The sequence below is a fragment of the Aspergillus stella-maris genome, assembly GCF_047715825.1.
Source record: "Aspergillus stella-maris strain CBS 113639 unplaced genomic scaffold BDV14scaffold_8, whole genome shotgun sequence".
NCBI classification, from domain to species: Eukaryota; Fungi; Ascomycota; class Eurotiomycetes; order Eurotiales; family Aspergillaceae; genus Aspergillus; species Aspergillus stella-maris.
In genome coordinates this window covers 363,140-381,575 of record NW_027396802.1, presented here as the reverse complement: position 1 = coordinate 381,575, position 18,436 = coordinate 363,140, and the positions used below count along the sequence as shown (strand labels likewise).

General features: G+C 51.9%; 6 protein-coding genes across 6 annotated transcripts; 4 read left to right on the top strand and 2 right to left on the bottom strand.

Annotated features, from left to right (window-relative positions):
• Positions 1-838: 838 nt before the first annotated feature.
• BDV14DRAFT_144470 (C2H2-type zinc finger protein) lies at positions 839-2,291 on the top strand. Its single transcript, XM_073766409.1, has one exon. The coding sequence runs from the start codon at positions 935-937 to the stop codon at positions 2,195-2,197; it is 1,263 nt and encodes a 420-aa protein (XP_073631556.1). The 5' UTR covers positions 839-934; the 3' UTR covers positions 2,198-2,291.
• Positions 2,292-3,171: 880 nt separating this feature from the next.
• BDV14DRAFT_167389 (WD40 repeat domain-containing protein) lies at positions 3,172-5,318 on the bottom strand. Its single transcript, XM_073767668.1, has 3 exons — positions 5,081-5,318; positions 4,859-5,024; positions 3,172-4,799 (listed from the first exon to the last, which is right to left on the bottom strand). The coding sequence occupies exons 1-3, from the start codon at positions 5,116-5,118 to the stop codon at positions 3,663-3,665; spliced, it is 1,341 nt and encodes a 446-aa protein (XP_073631555.1). The 5' UTR covers positions 5,119-5,318; the 3' UTR covers positions 3,172-3,662.
• A 129-nt stretch (positions 5,319-5,447) lies between these two features.
• BDV14DRAFT_167387 (uncharacterized protein) lies at positions 5,448-7,407 on the top strand. Its single transcript, XM_073767667.1, has one exon. It carries the CDS (start codon positions 6,104-6,106, stop codon positions 6,920-6,922), a length of 819 nt encoding a protein of 272 aa, XP_073631554.1. The 5' UTR covers positions 5,448-6,103; the 3' UTR covers positions 6,923-7,407.
• A 473-nt stretch (positions 7,408-7,880) lies between these two features.
• BDV14DRAFT_144436 (U6 snRNA-associated Sm-like protein LSm1) lies at positions 7,881-8,813 on the top strand. The gene is made up of 4 exons (XM_073766408.1): positions 7,881-8,143; positions 8,196-8,264; positions 8,343-8,458; positions 8,525-8,813. The coding sequence occupies exons 1-4, from the start codon at positions 7,972-7,974 to the stop codon at positions 8,696-8,698; spliced, it is 531 nt and encodes a 176-aa protein (XP_073631553.1). The 5' UTR covers positions 7,881-7,971; the 3' UTR covers positions 8,699-8,813.
• A 555-nt stretch (positions 8,814-9,368) lies between these two features.
• Positions 9,369-13,754, top strand: BDV14DRAFT_167384 (mRNA-binding protein RRP12). The gene is made up of 3 exons (XM_073767666.1): positions 9,369-9,515; positions 9,577-11,487; positions 11,540-13,754. Exons 1-3 carry the CDS (start codon positions 9,453-9,455, stop codon positions 13,478-13,480), a joined length of 3,915 nt encoding a protein of 1,304 aa, XP_073631552.1. The 5' UTR covers positions 9,369-9,452; the 3' UTR covers positions 13,481-13,754.
• A 736-nt stretch (positions 13,755-14,490) lies between these two features.
• On the bottom strand, positions 14,491-16,671 carry BDV14DRAFT_167382 (uncharacterized protein). The gene is made up of 2 exons (XM_073767665.1): positions 15,478-16,671; positions 14,491-15,403 (listed from the first exon to the last, which is right to left on the bottom strand). The coding sequence occupies exons 1-2, from the start codon at positions 16,006-16,008 to the stop codon at positions 14,918-14,920; spliced, it is 1,017 nt and encodes a 338-aa protein (XP_073631551.1). The 5' UTR covers positions 16,009-16,671; the 3' UTR covers positions 14,491-14,917.
• Between the last annotated feature and the right edge of the window lie 1,765 nt (positions 16,672-18,436).

The following is an 18,436-nucleotide window of genomic DNA, read 5'->3' as shown; positions in this document are numbered from 1 at the left end:
TACACTCGCAGATAGAGACCAGTAACTGGCAGCACTGCCCAAGCCTCTTCAATTGACAATTGGCCTCACTGTCAGCCTCAAGGACAAGACTCGAGAGATAAGAAGAATACAGGGCGTTCACCCCACCAACCAACCGGGCCGGGACAATCTCCAGGCAAAGCAGCCGATCTGGTTTGAGCACGTTCTTTTTTTATTCCTTTTCTGATTCTATTTGGTAATTTTTCTTCTTTTTTTTTTTCTTTTTGCCCCCCCAAATGTCCTCATCCCCACACAAAGTACGGAGTGTACTGTAACTCTTTTTTATCTTTTTTTTTTTTCTTTTTTCTTTTTTTCCACTTCCCTCCTTGCTCCGATTCCGATAACCCCCTCTGTCAACCTCTTCTGCCTCCCCTCCCCCGAGCTTTGTTTCATTCTTCCTTCCCCCTCCATTCCGGCACTCATTCTTATATTTTCCTTCCCCCAGATTGTTCTCCAGATTTTTCTTCCTCTCTTCCTTCTTTCGATCCTTTCACTCAACTTCGCTCACCCCGACCTTCACTCTCACCAACACCTTCGCCTATCGCCTCGGGTTACCTACCTACATTGGCGACTATCCAACTTGACCTCAACAACACCAAACCCTTGATAAGGGACAAGGAATCTTCTCAAGTCATCGCCTGCCACCTGGAGTATCTCGCCTCTTCGCGACTACCCAAGTCTTCGTATACAAGAAGACTTATCATCACCCCTGCGAAAATTTGATATCGCCTTTTTCGAAAGAACGGCCTAGGACCTCTTAGTGTGGTGATCGTCTCTCGCCGAGCCCGCCCCCTGGTCGCGACCGAACACTCCCTTCACGCCTCGGCTTATCACTATCCGCACCGACCGTGCCCCTTAAGCAGCTTAGCTCTGTCCCACCCTGGTTTTCTCGGAGCTGCAGAAGGACGAGCTTCACATGTCACAACCAGCGTCTTCAGTGGATTTTGCCAATCTACTGAACCCTCAAAGCACCTCAAATATTCCCGTGGACGCTTCCAATACAGCCCCTAACCAGTCCACAATGGCGACTGGTGCTAGTCTATTACCACCGATGTTGAAGGGTGGTCGCCCTGCAGCGGAGGAAGCTCGCCAGGATCTTCCTCGACCCTACAAGTGCCCTCTCTGCGAGCGCGCCTTCCACCGTCTTGAACACCAGACGAGACATATTCGCACCCACACCGGTGAAAAGCCGCACGCCTGCCAGTTCCCTGGCTGCTCCAAGCGCTTCAGTCGTTCCGACGAGCTTACTCGCCATTCGCGAATCCACAACAACCCCAACTCAAGACGGGGTAACAAGGCTCAGCATCTCGCGGCTGCCGCTGCTGCCGCTGCTGCCAACCAGGATGGTACTGCTATGGTCAACAACGCTGCATCTATGATGCCTCCTCCCAGCAAGCCCATGACTCGATCTGCTCCTGTTTCTCAGATTGGATCCCCGGACATTTCTCCCCCGCACTCGTTTTCAAACTACGCCAACCACATGCGCTCAAATTTGAGCCCCTACTCGCGTACTAGCGACAGGGCGTCTTCGGGTATGGACATCAACTTGCTTGCGACTGCTGCTTCTCAAGTCGAGCGCGACGAGCAGCACTTTGGGTTCCGTTCTGGTGGCCAGCGCAGCCACCACATGTTCGGTGGTCGTCACAGCGGCAGAGGTTTGCCTTCTCTTTCTGCCTACGCCCTCTCAACCAGCATGAGCCGCTCGCATTCGCATGAGGATGAGGACTCTTACTCCTCACATCGCGTCAAGCGTTCAAGACCCAATTCTCCCAACTCTACTGCTCCTTCTTCGCCAACCTTCTCTCATGATTCTCTTTCTCCAACGCCTGACCACACGCCTTTGGCTACGCCCGCTCACTCCCCGCGCTTGAAGCCTCTGTCCGCGACCGAGCTGCACCTGCCTTCAATTCGTCACCTTTCGATTCACCACACGCCGGCTCTTGCGCCGATGGAGCCCCAGGCTGATGGTCCTAATTACTACAACCCCAACCAGTCAAATGTCGGGCCCAGCATTAGCGACATCATGTCTCGTCCTGAGGGTGCGCAGCGAAAACTCCCTATACCCCAGGTGCCCAAAGTGGCAGTTCAGGACATGTTAAATCCTAGCGGATTTTCTACGGTCTCGTCATCCACCTCGAATTCCGTCGCAGGTGGTGACTTGTCCGAGCGGTTTAATTAGGCGACCGGATCGCTAACAATGCCGCTCTCAAAAAATATTGTTCTCTTCATGCGCGCTACGAAAGATCCATATAGACCACTGTGCATTTCTGGTTTTTCACTTCATAGGCATCATTGGTGTCACGGAATTAGGTTGCTTTGATTCTTCTTCACACTGTTTGATTATACTATTTTGCGAGGCGTTGCCCCTATAGACGGATTATCTCTTTTCTCTCCCTTTTCTTCTCCACAAACAAATCCTGTGTTTTTTCTTCTCTCTTTTTCACTTCAACGTTTCCCCAACAAACTTTATTATTATACCATATACTTTTGAGATCCTCTCCAATCGGACTAAAGCTACCCAGCTTTTTTACTTTGTACCCTTGAGGTCTGGGCTTGATAATACATTTCAAAACACATGACACCATTACGAAGTCACTTTCTCCCTGAAACCCAAAGCTCAAATCAAATCCTGAAAACTAGGTAGGTGGGTATCCATGTATCATCAAAAATAATCACCTTACTAGGTATATAAAATTACACCTATCCTAAATACTAATCAACAACCTCAAACCCACTCATTCCAAAACTCACTCATCACAATCTAAAACGGAGTAATCCGACCCTTTAACCCGCCATCCATCTGACAGCAGACCCACCCCCATACCCCGGGCCAAGCGCCAGAACGCAAGCACTACATCATCGATACAACGGTCCTACGTAATGCCGGGCTTGTCGATGTGCCATTGACTCCAGCGCAGCCTGTCATTCAGCCAGCTAACCTTACAAGGTAGGTTAACTTCCGGGACTGGTACGACGGGTACGCTGTGCTTATGGTAGGGGGTACAGAGGGCGTGAGTTCGGCCGGGTTGTGCGGCGATGGCTCGGTCGTTTAGTTGGTAGGTCTACGTAGGTAGTATTTGGATGGCGTTTGCGATGGCGATGAAATGGATGTTCTATCATGTCATGTCATATCATATCGTATGTACAGACGGTGTAACGGATGCAACGCAATTCAACTCAACTCAATTCGAATTGATCTCAGTCCAGTTCAATTCAATTCAATTCAATTCCAACCAATAGGTAGGTAAGGTATATCCATCCATCCATCCATCAATCAATCAAACCGACCATCCAATCCAATCCGTAGGTCAATGCTGAAAATTTAGGTAACAGGGAAATGGAGAAGGCGAGGCAGGGAGGCGGAAATCCGGGTTTGTGATGACGAAAGTGAAGTATAGTGGGCAGTAGAAAGTGTACATGGAACGAAAGGGGTAAGTAAGTAAAGCCTGCTTCGAATTGTATGTAGAGAGAACAGAAGACAAGACAAGACAAGGGGATATAGTAGAGAATAGGAATCGTTTTGCTGGAATCAGAGCAATGCTGAAAGAAAAGGCATGAGAAGATAAGACGAGACATAAATCCATAATGCAACCTCCAACCCAAGACACCGTACGTGACTAAGACCGTGACCCGTGAAAGAAGACCTATGTAAAGACCCGAACGCATGAGTCTGCGCTCCCCGTTGCAATGACACATCTAAACGAGGGCTTGCCGGCGTCCTTTTTTGGCGCGCCGTCCGCCTTCTCGCCGTTCGCGTCATTATCGCTGTTGGGACTCGGTGCCCATCGGATACAACTGACGAAATGCGAATGTGTGTCGTCGATCGTCTTCACCAGTCTTCCTTCTTGGGACAGGTCCCAGCATCGAATCGTTTTGTCGTCGGCAACACTGAGGAGGTACTTTCCGCCAGGATGGAAAAGTAGACCTCGTACCCAGTTGTCATGGCCGGACAGCGTCTTGATGAGTCTCCCCCTGGCTTCCCAGAGCTTGATGGTTTTGTCTCTGGCTCCTGTGGCTATGAATTCGCAGGAGCTGGTTTCGGGCGGTGGCTTCTTGAGCCCAGCTAAAGTAGCCAGGTGCTTGTAGCTCGCTGGCGGCGCAAAGACACAGCACTCGATAAAGTTGTCATGTCCCAATAATGCGGCTTTTGGTTCGGATGATGAAACCTCCCACACTGTAATCGCTTGATCCCGGCCACCAGACACCAGCCATTTTCCGTCAAACGAAGGCGAAACATCACGAATCCACGACTCCGTGCTCGACTTTATAACCTTCACGCAGAATCCTGTCAGAACGTCCCATATTCGAAGTGTTCCATCGCGACTAGCGGAGACAAGGTGGTTCTCATTAGACGTCAGAAACCGCACAGCGGAGACTGAGTGATCGTGACCAGATAGTGTTCGAATATTCGCATATTCTTTGCTTGGATCCCATAACTTGATCGTCAGATCACTGGAACAAGATGCAAGTAGTGTATTTCCCTTCGGTCCGCCATAATCCAGACCCGAGACAGCCCTTATATGCCCTTTCAGAGTCTTTTCACATTCCCCAAGTTCCCAATCCCATATCTTGATCAAGCAATCTTCGGATCCGGACGCGAGTGATGTGAACACCGGGTGGAACGCAACGCATGTGACGCCGTTTCGGTGCTGTTCGAATGTATGCGCGGGTGATGGTTTGGGAAGCCAATTGACTGGATCTTGGTTTTTTGAGCGGGCAACTGACGGTGAGGCGTCGAGTTCGGCTTGAAGACTTGTTACTTGCTTCTCTAAATCGGTTATCTGCGCTCCCGGTTAGCGGTAGCCCCTCATTCAATGTAGAACGATTTATAACGCCGTACCTTTCTCTGTAGACGAGCAATTCCCGTCCATTTCTTCTCTAATATTCCTTCATATCGCTTGGCCGCAGCCTCATCGAAATCCCCTGGTAATTGAATCTCCTCGCGAAGTGTCTCGAAAGTTTGGGGCGCATTTGCCGCTACAAGGTACGCCGCTATGGCCTTGTGTCTATTTGCGCATCAACAATTAGCAATCAATTTGGTCCATATGACTGCGGCACTCACAGCTCCCCCGCTTGTCCAGTCGTCAAGATTCCGTTCATGACGGGCGTGTCCACAGACGTTTGGGGGGTTCCGATACGAGATATGCTGCTCTCTGGTAGCAGCGAACGGCCGCACAGAATTAAAAAGTCGAACAACTAGACCTGCAGTGTTCGTAAGAAGCAGCGAAAAGAGTCATCAAGACAAGAACAGATGTATAGCAGGCAGCTTGGTATCGAGGCCAGCACAAACAAACGCCGCGGAGCCCCTCAAAATAGAGCGGTGGGGAGTCACGTGGTGTAAATACGGCAGCGGACTCACCGCCCTGGCGACCGTTGGGTATCACACCCTCTCCGTCACCACCGTTCTGTCGCAGCGTTGCTATAGGCGAGTTTATTATAGTCTATTTATTTGATAGGCTTTTATAGCTTGCTGTCAAGCTGCGCTGAAGCTCGGGAATTTCCGCTCCTGGCTTAACAGGATTAATTGTCCCTAATTCGCAAATCAGCCCTAAGTCACGCCTTCCCCTCATTTGCTCATCTCATCGCGGTTGGCTTCATCCAGTGCTGCCACTGCCAGTCTTCCATCACTTTTCCGCCTTCTCATCATCATCCCCACCCCCCGCCCATGGTCTGCTCGTTCTGAATGCCGTTCAACTTCAGCCATGGCTGCTGACTCGCCCATCTTCATCTCGGCTTTCGTAGTTAATGCAGTTGCCCGCTTCGATTAGGCATGTCTGCTAGCGAGTTTATTTCGGCCTCGGAAGAAGAAAAAGCAAAAACGGACAAGAAAAAGTCGCGTGTATTATTTGCTTGCTTTGCGACCAACGACAACAGTGTCAAGAGGTAATGAGCTGGCCCTCTCTCCGCATCGCCGTCTGTCGGCATGCCTCCATTTCCAGAGACGTTGCCCCGCAGGATTAGGCGCTGGATACTGGCGTCGCAATCATGCCGGGGCCGCCTCTATCGCCATCCGGAAGACTAAGAATGTGAGAGCAGGATCGCTTGAACACTTCTCAAACCCCATATCGCGTATCGGTGCTCAACCATGAGTGCTTCGAATATCAGCCTAGAACCCCGCGGTCGAGGGATCCGTCGTTCGCAGTCGGATCGAATGGAGCAAGACGAGAGCGAAAAATACCAATATGCCGTTACACAGGACGACGCTCCTAGAATCAAATCAAGGCCGGGCTCAAGGGCGGCCGTCCCATCCATGTCGACCGATAGTGCCTATTCCGGCTCAACGCCGTCAAGTATGTCACTGCACACAATGTGGGCATCCGGGATCATCGGGAGTGGTATCCTGGAAGAAGATGACACCGGGGCTCTCATTGTACCTCCAGATCATGTCCTCCAAATGCAATCCGCTTCACCACCGCTTTCCCCCATTTCTCTTCAGCAACAGCCATATCCGTGCCTCTTCCACATTCTCGACTGTCACGATACGTTTGATGATTGCGAGCAATGGAAGACCCATGTCCTAAGTCACTTCCGTACGCATGAACCGCCAGACACAGCAAGGTGCCCTTTGTGTCCTGCGGAGCGTTTCGACAGTACCCTTCAGCAAAGAGCCTGGGATCTTATGCTCGAACATGTGGATGTAGCCCACTACCAGCAGGGCCAGTCGCTCGCAGGAAGCCGGCCCGACTTCGAGTTGATGCGGTATCTTTATAACTTGAGAGTCATCAGTGTCGATCAGTTCAAGGCGATGCAGCTCTCGCCACAGCCCTCCAGTCCAGCATATCACCGGCGGCAGGATCCGGTCCGTGCTAGAGTTGGCTCGTCGGATGAACCATACTGTGTTCCCTATAGCCGGCGAAGAGAGGACAGGATGCGAGGGCAACGACGCGGAGTCAATGTGCCATAGGCAAGTTTCCTCCTAGTCTTCTTGGTCTTTGGTCGGTATTCTCAGCATGTTATACTGTTTTCAATTGTGCTGCGAATTTCTGCGAACAGATGAGTCATTCCGATAATCTAGGTGGGACAAAAGACTGCCAGTTTGATTAGCGTGTATGATCTAGCGAATTCTCGGAGATTTGTTTATGTGGAGAATTGCAACAAGAGGCCATGATCTTGAGATGGAATCCAGAACTCACCCCTTGATAACGTCAGCCGAAGTACGGTGAAACACTATCTGGATCACATCTGATTACCCCACGGCGACCATATTCCTTTAGACGTCACCGACCACTGTCGATCGAATCGACTGGGTACCGGTGTGGTGGATAGATCTCATGTGGCTGGACTGTACTCAGCCTTGCATGAAGCTGCATCTGGGCGCTGAAGAGGTTCCAGGCTTCCTCGAAACGGTCAACCAAACAGAATGTATGACCAGAATGAGCAGAATGGCCGTAATTATCTCTGGCTTTGGGTATTCAAGTCAGTATTTCACTGCTAGTTTAAAGAAAGTCAATTTTCAGAGCAGCCCTGAAAGTATATATATCCTGCTTCAGCTCCAATCGAGTCGGTGCCTAGTGACCCTTGCACGCCACGGATATGCGCCTCACAATATTAGGTGTTCTGGAGGCGAGATCTGGAAAAAGCAGCTTTCTCTCCTAAAATCCAATGAGACGAAAATCAAAATAGCGCATTACCAAGGTTGCCCTTGTAAGCTTGTAGAAGGCGCGTGGTGAATGCAGACAAACAGAGCAAACAACTTCGCTCCACATCCGATGTTGCAAAAGGCATCTGTCCAGCAGCTCTGAAGTCACCGTTATTGTTAACGCTCGACATTGCTCACGAACTCCAGAGATCCGGAGATATTTTTGCGCATCTCTTGGATTTTCATTGTCCCCCTTGTACCAGTCAAATTGAAACAACCGCCCTACTCAAACTAGCGCGCCCTGTCCCTCGTCGGTCGTTCCCCTCCCACCTTCTCCCCGCGCCCCGGAATCAAGTCGCAGGCCCATCGACACAATGGAGCGTCTGTCAATCAATGATACTCCTGCCCCCGCCCAGCAAGGCAACCCTCCCCAGGGATTCCCCCAAGAGCGCAACCTAGGGCCGTCTGCGCCAATGACACACGGACCCCCGCAGCTACCGCCGCAGATGTTCACGACCGCAGCCCAATTATTAGACCTCACAGACAGTGCGTTTTGTATCTTCCTTGATCCGCATGCTCAGAGCTGACATACTACTAGAGAAGCTAGTCTTGGTGCTGCGAGACGGTAGAAAGTTGATCGGAGTCTTGAGAACATGGGACCAGTTCGGTATGGAAATTCGATATGCCTAGCCGGTCGCCCGCCAATTGCAGCGTTCGTTAACACTCATATCTTCTCGGTATACAGCCAACCTTGTCCTTCAAGATACGATAGAGCGGGTATATGCGGGCAACCTCTACACGGAGATTTCTCGGGGTGTATTCCTGGTTCGCGGCGAGAATGTCTTGTTGCTGGGTGAAATTGTACGATCACCCTCTACATACGTGTCGCACCATTTAGCCTGCTAACCTATTTCCTTCATGATATAGGATCTCGACAAGGAAGACGACATCCCTCCCAACCTTATCAAAGCGCCCGTCAAAGAGGTCACCGACCTGAAGAAGAAGGAGGACAACGAACGGAAAGCCAGCGACAAGAAGTCAAATAACAAGCTCCAAGGTCTCGGCTTCGAGGCCGAACATAGCGGGGAGATTCTCTTCTAGACCGAGAGTGACCGACGTCCGATTAGTTGCTTTATCTCCGCCGAATGGTTGCTGTCTACTGCGGCTCACCTCGAACGGTGCCTGCGAAGGACATGGCTTCAAGCCAGTGTCAGTACTCGCTTTATGTAGAGTACATATCGCAGAGATGTCGTGATAGCCAGACTGAGCAGTCTTGGCTACTCGATGTAATGCCTACACCAGACACTACAACCTAGGCGATCTACACGCATCTACGAACTGCGGGGAACGGAATAGTATGGATCATGATGAGATGAACTATTGTACTGGTTAAGGAAGCTTTGGAGGTACAGCGTGCGGTATAACCCAGCGATAAAAACCGCACAATCAGCGATGATACGACGAATGGGCGAATTGACTTGTTTAATGTCTATGAACTGGCGGTGTTGCGGATAGGAGCCTTGGTGCCTGACGACCTTCGTTGTCATACCAATCTGAATGACCCGTCTTACTTACGTTATACCATGCGTCTTTTGACTCCTGCAATTTGAATCTAACCAGTAATCAGTCGTAGAGTCAATTGAAAAGTCAGGTCGTGAACAGAGAGTGAATGTCGCAGTGCTCTTATCGGGTGCTATCGATACCGCTGCCAAGAGTCTGTACCTTTTTTTTTCGAACCACAAAAAAGTCTCCGCATTCTTGCAAACTTCTTACTCTCGCCTCTTGTTTCGTCCTGCCAACCCCAGGTCTTTTTTGAAACAGCTTCTCAATTCGCCTGCAGGTCGATCCGTTCATCATGGCGACCCTGGCCGAGAGGCTCGAGAAGATCAAATCCCCCAAGTTGCAGAACCAGCACCATGTTAGTGGCTTGCACCCGCACCCGCTCAAGCCTTCCTTACACTGCTAACAACTCATTCCAGACCGCTGTGGTACTGTCTGCCGTGGAGGATACACTACGTGATCAGAAAGCAGATTTCTCGCCTACCGCGTATTTCGCCGCGCTTCTAGCTCTTCTTTCCCAGTCGATCTCCGCCGACCAAGGCATCGTCAACAAGGATTTAGCGACCTCAGTTGTCTACCTGCTCGATATCACGACCTCATATGTCCCCGCTCCCATCCTCCAAGCGAAATTCTCTCAGATTCTTACCGGCCTTGCACCCGCGCTTTCCCTCCCAGAAGTTGAAGCTCCGCTTCTCCGCCCCTCCATTGGATGTCTTGAATCGCTGCTTATCGCGCAGGATGTCGCGGCGTGGAACCTTCCTCACACTCAGATCGGACCGCGACGGGCCATCGCTGGTCTGCTCAGTTTGTCCGTGGACCACCGCCCCAAGGTGCGCAAGCGTGCTCAGGATGCCTTGATCAAGGTGCTCAAGACACCCCCGCCTAGCCCCTCTCTCGATCACCCCGCTGCCGACATGTGCGCAGAGAGCTCGCTGAAGACTCTTGGCGAAAGCATTACCGCAGCCTCAAAGCAGAAGCGCGGCCGCAACGACCCTCACAACCGTGAGAACAGCGATCCTCTAGTGATCCATTCCTTGCAATTGGTGAAGACGGTTGCGGTTGCGTCCGGAGGGTGGCCGAGCAAGAAGATTGAGCCGCTGTGCGAGCTCCTGATGAACGCTTCCCGTTCCACTAACGAATACATTACTATGGGTGCATTTGAGGTGTTTGAGGTTATCTTCTCTAGTATGGCCAACGAGTTCACTTCGTCGAAACTTCCACGTCTCCTTGAGGCCATCTCCGAATTGAAGCCCGCCCAAAACGACTCGCAGCTTCTACCTCCATGGATTGCTGTCCTCTCCCGCGGTTACGACGTATCGGCCCAGATTGCCCCCGAAGACACATTCGAAAAGTTGCCCGATCTGTTCAACATGATTTCCAGCTACCTCGCGTCTCCTTCCAGCAACATCCGTGTATCGGCCTCAGAGTGCTTGGTCTCGTTCGTCGCAAATTGTATCCCGGCCAGTGTTATCCTTGAACCATCCGTCTACGATGAGAAGACGCTGGAGAAGCTCGCAAAATCCACAAAGGATCTGCTCTCAGTGAAATACCAAGCCGCATGGATGGAAGTGTTCAATGTCTGCGCTGCGATGTTTGAAAGCTTCAAGTGGCAATCCAGCCCCTTTTTGGACGACGTTGTCCGGACCGTTGGAGAACTCCGCAGCAACGAGGCTTTCCAGGGAAAGAAGGAAGCGGACAATGTTCTTGGTGCCGCGATCGAAGCCATGGGCCCTGAAGCCGTTCTGGAGATCCTGCCGCTCAACTTGATTGAGCAAAAGGCCGGCCAGCCAGGCCGAGTTTGGTTCCTCCCTATCCTCCGTGACAGCGTCACCAACACCAACTTGCGCCACTTCCGCTCCGAGTTTGTTCCTCTCAGCGAGGCTCTCTACCAGAAGGTTATGGAGTACACTTCCGCCGAGAAGGCTGTTGAAGTGAAGATCTTCGAAACACTCGTCCAGCAGACCTGGGCCATTCTTCCAGGATACTGCGAGCTTCCGCTTGATCTGACTGAATCATTCGATCAGAGCTTTGCGGAGCTCTTGTCGAACATTCTTTACAAGCAAACCGATCTGCGCGTGGACATTTGCAAAGCACTTCAGAACTTGGTTGAGTCTAACCAGGCTATTCTGTCCATTGAGAGTGAGGAAGAGGATCTGATTCTGCAGCGCAGAATTACAAAGGAGGCGGCTACGAAGAACATTTCTCACTTGGCCGGCTTTGCTAGCAACCTTCTCGCAGTCTTGTTCAACGTGTACAGTCAGACGCTCCCCCATTATCGAGGCTACATACTCCAGTGTATCAACGCTTATCTCAGCGTTGCGCCTGAGCAGGTTAGTACTAACCCCTGCCATATCCTTCCCTTACTTTTACTAATTGTATCAGGAACTTAATGAAACATTCGAACGAGTGACTTCCATGCTCGAGTCGTCGGTGACTTCCGAGGCAGATGCAGCCAAGCAGGGCAATCAGCCTTCAGGCTCTGGAGACAAGATGCCGCCTACCTCTCACACACTCATTGACCTGGTCATTGCCATGTCAATTTACCTCCCTCGTTCCAGCTTCGCTACGCTCTTCGGCCTCGCGGCGGCTATTCTGAACGGTGGCACAACTGATCAACAGCTAATCAAGAAGGCTTACAAGTTGATCCCGCGCTTGGCTACAACTGAGACTGGAGCTTCTGCGCTGAGGGAGCGGAACTCGGAGCTTCAAAGCCTCATGCTTGCCACGGCCGACAAGACACCCGCTTCCGCACGCCGGGATCGCATGCTCGCCATCACCGAGCTCGTCTCACATCTCCCATCATCCGAACTTCACTTTATCCCCTCAATTCTCTCCGAGGTTGTGCTGGGTTGCAAGGAGAGTAATGAAAAGGCCCGTACTGCTTCGTTCGACCTGCTTATCCACCTCGCGAAACGGACTTTCGACTCAGAGCTGAATCCACCAGGCACAAAGATTTGCAACTCCATGGTTCCTCACATGCCTGACGATGCCCCTGATGCCCCCGCCACGATCGAAGAGTTCTTCACCATGGTATCTGCTGGTCTCGCCGGTAGCTCTCCTCACATGGTCGCCGCCTCTGTCACAGCGATCTCCCGACTCTTCTTCGACTTCCACAAGGAGATTCAGCCCGCTATGCGCCTGGAGCTCGTCCAAACCGTCGAACTCTTCCTTACCAGCAACAACCGCGAAATTGTCCGTTCCGTCCTTGGATTCGTCAAGGTGGCTGTCGTTGTTCTCCCTGACGATGCTCTCCGTTCCCGTCTCAACACTCTAGTCCCCAACCTCATGGTCTGGAGCAAAGAGCACAAGGGCCGCCTCAAGAGCAAAGTCAAGGGCATCCTTGACCGTCTAATCCGACGCTTCGGCGCCGCACCCCTCGAAGAACTCGTCGGCGAAGCAGACCGCAAGTTGGTCGTCAACATCCGCAAGCTGCGCGAGCGCCGCAAGAAGAAGAAGAAGGAAGGCGAAGCCGGCGGTGACGATGAAGACGAGGACGAGGGCGCCAACGCCAACGCCAAGGAAGAAAAGAACACCAAGTCCTTCGGCAACGCCTTTGACAAGGCCGTCTACGACTCCGACTTCTCTGACTCGGACGACGACGCTTCCGAGATCAGCGTCGACGACGAGGGCACTACAACCGCTCACTCCTCCAAGGCCCGCAAGGCCAACAAGAAGGGCAAGCAGAGCGAGCAGTATATCCGCGAACTCTCGCCCGAGGATAACCCGCTTGATCTACTCGCGCCCGACGCCCTCGCCAACATCTCAACCACAAAACCCAGCGTCCGCTTCCTCAACACAGGCCCCGGCGCGCGCCGCAAGCGCAACGCCAAGGTCGGTCCGGACGGACGCCTCCTCCTCGGCGATGAAGACGAAGACGCCGATATGGGCGGCGCTCTTGACGGCGGCGAAGGCGGCGAAAGCGGTATCAACGCCTATGTCCAGGCCGTCGCAGGCCCCGACGCCATCCGCCGCGGCCAACGCGGCAAGATCCGCATGGCGCAGGCGCAGAAGAAGAAGGGCCAGCGCGGCGACGAGATGGATGTCGACGATGAGAATGATGGTCCCGCCCAGGGCTCCTCTGGCCAATTTGGTGGTCGTGGTCGTGGTAGTGGTCGTGGTGGACGCGGTGGTCCCGGCCGTGGCTTCGGCTCTGGCTCCGGCTCCGGCTCTGGTCTTAACCAGCCTGGTCGTCGTGGTCTGGGTGCTCCCAAAACCCACGGTCCTAGCGGTATCCAGAAGCGCAGAAATCCTCGCGGCGGACAGAGTGGACGGGGAGGAATCCGTGTTGGACGGGGAGGAAGGGGAGGAAGGGGACGCAGGTAACGGCAAACCGATACATAAACTACATATATACAACCCCCGGCCCTGGTAGGACAGGGAGGGGGACGACATGACCCAAAACAAAAGAACTCAGCGGCTAGGAAATTCATGAACTGCATTTTCATCGTTACGGTTTCCCTTCTTCATTTTATTCCTTTCCTTATTTGATGTCAGTTCCTATTGTTGTCGTTTGCTGTTTGTTGTCCGTCTAGGTTGGTATTCTTATACCCTAGTTACCGTACTTAGTTTCAATCCTATTAGAATTTTCGTCTTCATACTTCTATACTTCCATTCATCCTCCCTTCCTTCTTGTACGCTATACTCCACTGTATACAATACGCCAAGCCCCGTCGACTCACTCGGTACTTGATGAGATGATCTACAACGGACCTCGGTTCGCTATGTGCATATGCGATGGAAACTATAAGTGTTTCCTCTGTATTGTAAACTCGAGACGCTGATCAATCACACCCAAGCTCGATACAGAGTACAAAGTACATAATGCCAACCCTGACCTCTCCACAATCTCCAATGCAATGCAATGCCCAACCCAACCCAGACAAAACAAAACAAAACAAAACAAAACAACCTTACCTTACCCCATCTCACTGAAAAAAAGCATATACCAGCCTTGTCCCCATGATCACCGCTGAGTCCAACCCTAGACTGGCATCCGTGCATCTATGCACAGCGATTAACGAAACACAAAGCTAAAGATCGACAGCTAGGTTGCTGGCCAGTAAGCCTGTAAGGCGATCTAATCCCGGGCTGCATGTTTGCTCTTACATAACGGGAACCCCTTGGAGAGGGAGCTCTGCAGACAAGACAGCGCATAGGCTGTGGTCAGTGAGTCGGACGGCGTATTACTATTGAGTATTGAGTAACTAAGGGTCCCATGATCTCAGCTACCTAATGATTTGCCGTGGCTTATTTCTTGGCTTTATTGCGTTGTCTAGCTGCACTTTATTCATCCATTGCTAGTGGAGAATAATTACGTTTTGAGACTATGACTCTGACAAACCAGCCTGGGTATCAATTCTTAGTAGTGTAGACTGATAGAGTACAGAAAAGCAATGGATATCAAAGATCCTTCTAAAGGGTCCCAAATGCCACACCAGGCACGATTATCACAATGAGAATATTGATGGCGTGCTTCCGAATTCCAAACCCCGGATCAAGGGAGAAACCCGCACACCGCTGCCTGAACTCCAACTCCGAGTCGTATGTGTCAATGGAAGGTGTTGCCGCTGTTGAGGTATTGAGAAAGGATATGGCGAGAGAAAAGAGTAGAACACGCAGACGAAAGAAAATAACAAACCCAAAATCATTCCACGTATCCCGAACATTGGTATCATGCTAGCATTAAACGGTTTAAAGGTCGAAAAGTGATTGTCGCTGAATGAGAAATTGAAGACCAGGTAGAGGTCACCAGGCTGGGCATTACCCGGACGATGAGCGGGCTTTACTGAGCCATATCTGCCACCATCGAGTGACGCCCAGGACAGCTGCTCGACCGTCGTCCTTTCGTTCTGTCCCGTCAGGGTTGCCGAGTATCATGGCAAAGACCCAGAAAAATGCTGCGGTCCATGCGAGAAGAAGCAACCCGAATGACAGAAGCGACGACAGAAGAAGCACCATAATGAGGCCTGGTACTGAATAGCCCTCGGCGTACTCAATATTCGACGACTGGTCGCTGTCATTGTAAGTTGACTGCGAACTGGACCGTCGAAGCCCAATTAACCGTTCATGGATATGCAATTGTGGAACCAGTAAACCACACAGCTGGGCGCGAAATGATGTTTTCTTTAGGCAGGGTATGCATCCACAAAGCCGCAGAGGCGATGTTAATAAAGTAAGGAAGAGTCCAAAAACAGTATATAGAGTGGCGATGAGAGAGAAGATGGGAATGGGAAGTGACATCCGAAACTGTGGTTGGGCGGTTAGTCCCGCACGCTAAAACGCCATTCGACAAACAAAGGATTTGGATAGATCAAACTCACCAGCATCACAACCGCATCCTGGCTCTCGTCCACTAAATCATCTTCTTGTATTGCTCTTTTCTGAGCGCGAGCAGCACCGGTATTACGATTATCCCCCGACATATATGATGAGTGGTCGGTCCAACTCCCTCGGGTACGGTCTTCTTTGCGCGCAGCTCCGTTGTTGTAGGAGGCCAAAATAGAATTATCGTCGGTATTCTGCGAGGATACCAGGGCGACTGGAGCCGCGGCAGATTGGGGAACCGGTTTCAAAGAGAGCTGGCGGGAATGACGGTTGGATTGGGAACAGGAAGGATCCCACGAATCGGAGGGATAAGGTCTGGAGTTGGCAGTGTGGACGGAGGCTCGTTCGGAGGAGGGCAAGTCGATGGGTTTGTCGTGTCGCAGTGACGAGGGGTGCGTCTCCGCCGCAGGTAAGTGAGCCGTTGGGGGAACGGAAGGATGGCCTTCACCATTGGCAAGGTATGCGGCCACGATCTGGGGTTGGTCCTGGTAGTAGGCGGGCGAGTGGGACATATCAGGACGCCTCATAGCGGGCAGTCGAGGGACGAGAGGAAGGAGAACAGGACAGTCGAGAGTAGTCGGTGGAGCAAGCAAGGGCGCAACGGAGATCTGCCCCCTCTAAAATGCGACGGAAGGCACGCCAGGTGGTACAAGCAGTGCACAGCGAGAGCACCCGGGACCAGCTCACAGCATGGCTTGGGAGCGCAAGGGAGGATTTAATTTCCTTTGCGAGAAGTAGACGAAAGTAGGCGATAGCGAGGCAGTTGTTGGCACGGGCGGGAGGCCAAGGGATGAGGGGGAGACCACAGCGACGGGGAATGCTGACGGATAAGGGAGCGGAGAGGGAGGAGAGGGGGAGGAGGGACAGCAGTCGGGACAGGAGGGATGGAGGAGAGCAGGAGAGGAGAAACGAGCAGACTTATAAAGCCATGAGGTTACAGCATCCCAAGAAAAGGACGAGAAAACTAGGAGCAAAGACAATTCCTGGCGAAGGGCAGCTTGCAGCAGAAAGGGAATTCACACCTGAAGGCGGCTGCTTGGCAATTACCAATGCCCAGCCCGCGACTTCTGGGACACCAGAATGATCATCTTGGCCAGATCAACAACTGGGAATTGACTGAGAAAGGTGGTAGTAAAGAAGCAAAAAAGTAAGCCGTAGCCCATCACCATGCCAGCAGTCCATTACCCTGCCTAGTCACGATAATAGATGAATATTGAATCGACAGTCCGTCTGGTGAAGAAGCAGTTCTTACCGTACGGTACCACGCCAAGGCCTGCCAAGAGGCTGAGGCCACGCTATGTCTGGCTTTGGTGGAGTGTGGTTTGCGCGTTTGAGGCCTACTGGTCTTGGCGGGCCCGGCGCTGATCTGGGGCTTTATTTCCGAGACCACTCTCTGCGCGATGTTTTGTTTCATTCTGATTGCAGGGCTGAATTACTTGGAGTTTTCTACTCTTTACTCTGTGAGTTACGAACTTAAGATGTTCAGTGTCGGGAATGTAGTACATCTGGTATTTCATGATGACCGAGGCCGAGAACCTTGAAGGCTCGGGCATGGTCCGGTTCTAGTAATTGGCGGGCGTATGGTAATTTTCGGGATTCCACACCACAGAGTGCCTTCACCACTGACACTCACTAATCTATACTATCTTGTATACTATTTTGTATCTTTACCTACAACCATCTAACTTCCCGTCGCCCGCTTTACAATGTCTCATCGACCCCCGCTATGAGCATCGGACCTCAGTACGAAACTCTCCTTCTGGGGCCCGCGGAGTACTCCTCCTGCCGAGACTCGCCCAGCCTGCCGAGTTGCTGTATCGCCTCTGCTGCTCCCTCCGGAGTCTCGACAAAGACAATAATTCCATCAACTCTGCTCTTTGTCACCCCTCCGAATTTGAGAACCTCTTCTCATATCAAGTGACAGATTTCATTATTGCTGCTTGGCTCTCTCCTGCTGTTGTACTCCGTCCATGCAGTTGAGATTGCAATATCTCGCGAACCTGATGAGACAATGTCTTGTGCCCAAGGCCTTAGCTGTCGCAAATCCGTGGAGCTCCTTGTCTTCCATGGCTTCCCGCGCGGTTATGTGGCTTCGCGTGGCGTGGTACCCTCGTCTAGTCTACCCCCCTGGAAGAGCCGAGTTCGACCACGGATCTTGCTCTCGTTCATTCATTTCCTCTCGATGCTCCTTGGCCTCGTCGCCGAGAATCCTGTGTAATCTTGGCCGCACTCCTCACTTTGTGGGCGGCTCGATCGCCTCTCGACACTCGACAGTCGGCACCCTTTTGCTGATCCTGTGCTTCGGCCTGCATGACTCCCTCTCATCTTTCAGATCTAAATGGTTTTGCCGAAGTGGCCTCAGAACCTTCGGCAAGGTTCGACGCGTCGAGACTTGATGGACCTCGATATGATAGATCACCCCAGCCAATAACGTCCTACAGTTCGTGGTTACAGCAACCTCCTAGGGCTGGCGCCAAATGCTCCGACAGACAGCTCAGAAATCATAATTCATGGATTGGGAGTTTGGGACCCCCTCGAGATCCCACCGGCCCATTACACAACTCTTCCCCATGCACCACCACCAGACCGTTTTTCTCCGATGTACGGGGTAGATCCAGTAGTCGCGTGCTGAGATTGAAACTGAGATTCGGGTACATGGAAGGCAGCCTTGTGGGTGCCTTCTCAGGGATCCTCGGTCATCACCCGTCCGCACTGATGCGCCTGTGCCACGTTTTCTCCACACGCGGGATAATCAGCGATATCCCGCCGGTACCGTGAACTTATCATCGACTTACACAGTACTCTGCGAGTCTGTCTGTATGTAACAGGTTACGACATACCGCCTCGCTGATATGCCGGTCTTCCGAGTAGCTTATCTTGGCTCGATGATCGTCATCGATGATCGCGGAATATCCTTTGATTATTTATAAGACGAAGTTTATCCTTTGTACGGAG